Raw genomic sequence first — 6,545 nt, 5'->3', positions numbered from 1 at the left:
TATCCATCTAAAAAATTTGGTTTATATGTAAAATTGCTATCATATCTATATAATTAGGGATTAACTCAACTAGTTAAGTACAAAATCAACAAATAATGTAATTAAAAAACAACTTTAAACAAGTTTATATATAAGTCAATTATTAAATACAACAATTATTCAACAAATAATCTAATAAATAATTAAAATTTCATAACAATTAATCACAAATATATAACATTTTTCACAATAATTTTCATAATGAAACAAATATTTAACAAATATCTAACAATCATTCAACAAATATAATTATTTTTACACAACAAATAATCGCACATAAATTAAAAAAATTAAATTAGATATCAAACAAATATGAAAAAAATGATAAATCCTTATAATGAAAATAAAACATAATCTTGGAGATAATTGATCAAAGAGAAAAAACTCACCAATCCATGAGATTTGCAATGTTTTTTTGTTTTAGAGATTTTGCTATAGTAATTGCATTTTTTAGAATTTTATTTTTATTTTTATATTAATATCCTAAATATTGATAATTATGTATTGATAAGTTCAATAAAAAAAATCTATATATATAAAATTAAAAAATAAAATTATTTTATGATTTATGTTTGGCTAGCTATATTATTTATTATCACTCAGCATCAAATTTATTTAATATAATAATTTTATTATTTTTATTTAATTTATTTTAAATAATATGAAATATAATTTTTTAAAATAAAGAGTAGCATCTTATGAATGTATAATGATTAATATTTTAATTATATATATATATATATATAATGGGGTAAGTGGGTGCTCAAGCAGCCCCCCTTGCCCCCCTAATTCCGCCAATGCCCACAACACAGATGGATTATGACCATCGTCTGTCACCAACCATCAGTCTTTGTTGCAGATGTGTCTCACGGTGAAGAAAAGACAACAATAAGGGCAAACAAGGCCGAGCACAAATAATATGATTTATAGCCAAACATAGAAGAGGGGACAAGAAAGAATTGCACACTTTGATATACATCATCATGAGTGTGTAAACCAAAATGTCTGGAAAATATTTTGCAACCTCAGACATCAAATAAAAAATAAACACCTCCATCACGGCTGCATTATCCTATTCTCATTGCATTTAGTATCAATCAAGGTCACACACCGACATTTGTCCATCCACTCCGGTCTATCAAGGTTACCTCGGAATGGCATCTTATGTATGGCTCTCAGCCTCACATCTCAATGTGAACCATGCGCGCATCTTCCGTGGGTCATCTGCATAATACCATCACTTGAAAATGCTCATCATCTCACATCACTTAGAAATGAAAAATACCCTCACAATCTACTTCGTGATAAAATTTTGAGATTATAGAAAACAAGTCCATTTCATACAGCGCAGCCTACCTCAATAAATTGCTGACCAACTGGACAGAAAATTTTCAAATTTGTGTTTGTGTATGTATGTGCACACTCCTTGTTGGAATGGGAGTTCACCAAGGAACAGAAATCGATCTCAAGAAGGCCATCAGAAACCATGTGCAGTAGAGTCAACATAACTGAACCCTTTCATAATGCCAACTGGCCTAATAAACCGAGAAGACCAAAGCTCCAAACCATTTGGTGGATACAAATCTACAATAGGGACATTTCAGAAGACATTAGTTAATGGCATTTGAAAGATGCAAACAAAAAAAAACACTTTAATTTGACCTTCGCAGAAATTATTTCACAATCACACAACAAAAGTCACAGAATTTTTCAATTTTAACAACTGGATTTGATGGAAGATAAAAACAGAAGGAAGAGATGCCCAAAGAGGAAGAGTTGTTTTTCAGTTAGTTTGTCTCAGTTTTGTAAAGACTTCAAAGCTAACATGTGTCACTTGGCCAACGACCAAATGGTCTATTGGTAAACGGGTCGCCGATAGAGCACTTCACTGAGTGATGAGAATTCGATTCTCGGATGAAGGTACATTTTTGGGAAATGTGAGCAGTGGTTGGTTGTGTGCGGGTGGTCCCAGCGTCCATTTGTGCGCAAGCCCCGTCCCCACTTGCTCCACCGAGGCTTGTGCACACCCCTGACGATTTAGCAGGGCTTTTGGGCTGTTGTTATTTTTGTAAAAAAAAAACATGTGTCACTTGAAAAAAGTTCGCTAAGGGCTCATAGAAGACTGTAACGAATATTGTTGAATGAATGTGCCCATACTCACTTTCTATTGCAATCTGAACGGTCAGACAAATCAACAGTCAGTACTTGCCACCCTAACTGTCCAGCTGCACCTGTAAGAAAAAGATAATACGGCCATGCTGGGGACATACAACAGAAATCAGTATGACTTGCAGAGGACATAGGACCCAATAGAATCATAGGAAAAAATGCACAAAGGAAGAGTACTACGAACCAAGCTCTGCATTGAAACCAATGACCAATAAGCTACCAATACATGCAATCCCAAATCCACTGATCCAATTCTTTGTCAGATCTCCAAACCTCAAAGCTGTAGATTTTACACCCACTTTCAGGTCATCTTCTTTATCCTGGTTGATGGATTATCAGTAGTTGCTAATACAGATGGCCATCCTCGTTTACAAATTCACTTTGCATGCATAGAGAAACAGTATGCACTCAAGAAAAGATCCTGACAAACTATACCTGATGAGCATAAATAGTATCATACACAAGCGTCCAAAATACACCTGAACTGTACAATGGGAGAACAATTGGAGGATCCAAGTTTCCTTTAATTGCAGCCCATCCTAATAAAGCTCCCCAGTTGAAGGTTAAACCTAAATATGCTTGAGGCTGTTACAAATATACCACCCACCAGAACGGTATCACATGTTGTTGCTTCAGAGAAAGGAGAAGGGATAAATTGGAAATCATTTCAAAATCCATACCCAAAATGTCAATCTCTTCATCAGAGGATAAGAAAAAACAAGAAGCAATGACAATGCCCCCAGAATTTGGCTACACAAAAATAATAAACCCGGTTAGCAATGACAGGGCATCCAAGTACTTAGCCTGATAGAGCACTGGGATACATAGTAGTAAATAATGAAATACTTGTTGAAATGTGGAGCCAAATTCAAGGACACCCATGTGATAAATGTTAGCAGCCCATGAATTAAAATTTAGCAGCCCATGCTTTGAAAGCTAGTAGTCATTGCTTTTGACTTAATAAGCCTGTTTGGTGAAGGTTTTGCCAATGAAAAGGGCTTAGATGATCAAGAAGTGGGCGTGAGTCCTTAAGAATTCTTGTGAGTTCTTGTGAGCAAGCAAAGAGATAACATGAAAAGGGAGTGAATGCGAGAAGAATAATTTTTGAGTGAAAATAATATATAAAATCCTTGAGTGCTCTTGAAGGTGTGACACACTAAAGAGAGTGTGTGAAGTGTATTTTTGTACGCTTGAATTATTCTTCATAGTGAATATTGTAGCGATAGTGGGAAACAGAGCGCAGCCCATTTAGGGGTGAACCTGTATAAATTCTAATGTTTTGTCTTTTTATTTTACCCTCTGATGTTATTTTATTTTATTTTATTTTTTTGTAAAGTGGAATTTAGAATTCACAATCTTACAAATTCCTAACAATACTTTGCAAGAAAGGGCACACAGAAATTTAGTTTAACTCAAGATTCAATGGCACTACATAACATAGCCAAACTACCAAGAAGAAACAATTTCTAATCTGAGGCATACTAAATGAGTCCTTCACGTAAACAAATGACGATAGACCAAACAACAATTACAAGGAGTTCTATGCTGAAGAACAAGGACTTAGCCAAAACTATTCGCAATGATAGTGTCCAAATTGTCTTCAATTTTTAACTTCATTGTTAACTGTTGGTTCGGATTAATACAACCTCATTATACAGGGAGTTCTGTGGTTCTAGCTCTACAACTCAACATTTACATATTGCAAACAAAAGTTCAAACCAAGAAGACAACGAAAAAGGGGGTGTTCATATAGTTTTCTGCCCATAACTGTTTTTAGGAGAAAGAGGAGAAGTCGCATGTGGCAAAGAGACTTGTTATGCATGCATATACAATCAATATGAACAAGTCATGAAAGCACTTAGATAAAGAAGATAAACACCATTTGATCAATTCTAGATATTCCCTGACCTTCAAATGTGAGGCATACCAATAATTATTGAGCTGTAGAAGGATTCCCAAACCCAATAGAAGCTGAACTCCAAGAAAGCCAACCCCTTGATATGGTGTTAATAAACCCGATGCAAATGGTCTATACTTGGTACGTTCCACCTGCAGCACAAGAAGTTTACACATTCAGCAGACAAACGGTAACCTAGTGAGACACTCATTAACATATGCCATAGACTGATAGCACTGGTTCCGCAGTCAAAAATAATCAAAGGATAGAGTTGACCCAACGCAACCCAAATTTATCCAAATGTACGTGTCTAGCAAGAAAGTGGTCAAATGGCTTGTTATCTGCAGAAATACTTGCTTCATTGCTCCCTATGTCAAGGGCATAAATAAAGCAACCTGTGGTAGAAGAATTAGAAAGTACCTTCACATCAATGTCACGGTCAAGAAGATCATTCACTGTGCAGCCAGCGTCCCTTAGAAGCATGGCCCCACAAGTCACAACCGAACAATGCTAGCATTTTCAAATCGGGAAATTCCCCAGGCTGTGCTGCCATGGTAATAGACCTAGAGAGTTTAATGAATCAAAAGCATCCATCATTTTCTCAAAGGAATGAAACGAAGGCAAATACTATGATTTGATTTAATACATACGATGAAAACAGAATGAGTTCCACATTGTTAATATTCATTCCACAGCCGCAATAACATAACAACAACTTGAAATTTTTAATACCATCTTTGGTATTGATGTTTCCATGCGGCCAAAAGAAATCAAACAGAATTCAAAGACTGAGAAACTTTGAAAGAAGGCATCTTTTGTTCAGAATAATCTTCAAGAGAATTATCATCCTCTCAGTTCTACGTTTCACCTATAGTTACTTATGTAGGAACCATTCCCCGGCAAAGCAACTAACATAATTTACAAGTTAAAATGAAAAACCATCTCTTTGGAAGCTAGGAAGAGCTAAATTATTAAAAAGAAAAGGAAGCAATATGCATATACATATATATACCAGAAGCAAGGCCAAGCCAGCAACCAGGTGCCGATGGGCTTATCCAAACGAGCCAGAAGAGCATACGGCCGCACAGCACCCGGCAAGTAGAGATCAATCCAAGACGAGTTGGACTCCGCCGACCGTCGATTCCAAGGCTTCTCCTCCTCATCTTCCTCCTTATTTGGATTTCCAGAGGTGCTAAAACTGGTGATGGATGCGAGAGATAGAGTCTGGCGCAGGGGCTAGAAGCTGATACCCCAGTGATCCAATGGGCGCTGAGAAGAGAGTCTCTGGTCTTTTACGGCTGAGGACGGGATTGAAGGGAATGTGTTTCCTACGGCCCGGGCGAAGAAGACGGTGGCGGCGGATGCCCGGCATCGAGGCCGTAGCCCGCGGGCGGCGCGCGAAGCCAAGAGTAACGCCATATGCACCAAATGACGACAAGCTCCGGGCACATTTGTTGTGTGCCCTCGTTATAGGAATTCCATTTTGGATCTATAGACACTTTTATTTATTTATTTATTTATTTATTTATAAATCTTATTTCCAACCCCTTCCGGTTTTTTTTTTAAAAAAAGAAAAAAGAAAAAATGATTAATTTATTAAAAGGCAAATAAAAGATAATCTGAATGGTATAACCCCAACACATGAACACCAAACTGAGAATGTGTTACTCTTGGGTTAATTTTCTTTATATATCACTCAAGTTTAGCCAAATTTCATTTTGCTCACCGATGTTTGATTTGTTTCTAAATGCTCATTCAAATTTTTAATCCTTTCCCTGGAGGGTCACCCGACTGATTAATGTTTTAATCAGCTGACGTGGAGGCTGTGAGATCCTACTCTGCGCACATGTCACATTATGTTGCCACATCATTGCCCTCTTTTTCTCCAACAACACATCAATCACCGGCTTCTTCTTCTCCTCCTCACTCCCACAGTTGCTCCATCGCCGGCGCCGTTCATCCACCAAACTCTGAAACAACGCATCCATCTCCTTCTCCAACCTCATCATCCTTCTCTTCAACCCACTCACAAACCCTGCCAATCTTGGAAAGGGCAAGAAGTCCTCCATGGCTGATGAGCCAACCAACAAGAACACCTCCTCAGTCACCCTCCTGAGCTTCACCCTTTCTTCATCATCCCCTCCATACCTCTTCCCTATCAACATCATTGCCATCACATTCAAAGTTACACTGTTCAGGCTTTCTCTCAAGTAGATCTCTTCAGAACCATGTTATTAGAGGCCACATAAAAGGTGATGAACTACTTGGCTAAGTAAGAAGTTCATTACCATAAAAGGTGGCCTATGATTGGGAGGGGAAGGGGGCCGATGGGAGGAAGAGGGTGGGGTTGACGCTATCATCGGCACCAACCATGGTCGGAGAGGAAGATGAAGGTGAGGGTGAATGTGATGATGGTGTAGAGGATGATGTGGTGTTCTTC

At 37.6% G+C, this 6,545-nt stretch overlaps 1 protein-coding gene across 1 annotated transcript; it reads right to left on the bottom strand.

Annotated features, from left to right (window-relative positions):
• Positions 1-945: 945 nt before the first annotated feature.
• LOC120279127 (4-hydroxybenzoate polyprenyltransferase, mitochondrial-like) lies at positions 946-5,524 on the bottom strand. The gene is given in 12 exon segments (XM_039285994.1): positions 946-1,263; positions 1,396-1,623; positions 1,929-2,093; positions 2,201-2,297; positions 2,393-2,528; positions 2,644-2,793; positions 2,889-2,958; positions 4,136-4,257; positions 4,526-4,603; positions 4,605-4,668; positions 5,118-5,341; positions 5,402-5,524. Coding segments are annotated over 11 exon segments (1,278 nt in total). The 3' UTR covers positions 946-1,263; positions 1,396-1,574.
• Between the last annotated feature and the right edge of the window lie 1,021 nt (positions 5,525-6,545).

The sequence above is a fragment of the Dioscorea cayenensis genome, chromosome 16 (assembly GCF_009730915.1).
Source record: "Dioscorea cayenensis subsp. rotundata cultivar TDr96_F1 chromosome 16, TDr96_F1_v2_PseudoChromosome.rev07_lg8_w22 25.fasta, whole genome shotgun sequence".
NCBI lineage: Eukaryota > Viridiplantae > Streptophyta > Magnoliopsida > Dioscoreales > Dioscoreaceae > Dioscorea > Dioscorea cayenensis.
Note: the sequence above shows the minus strand (reverse complement) of the source record. Positions and strands in the feature narration are given on the sequence as shown.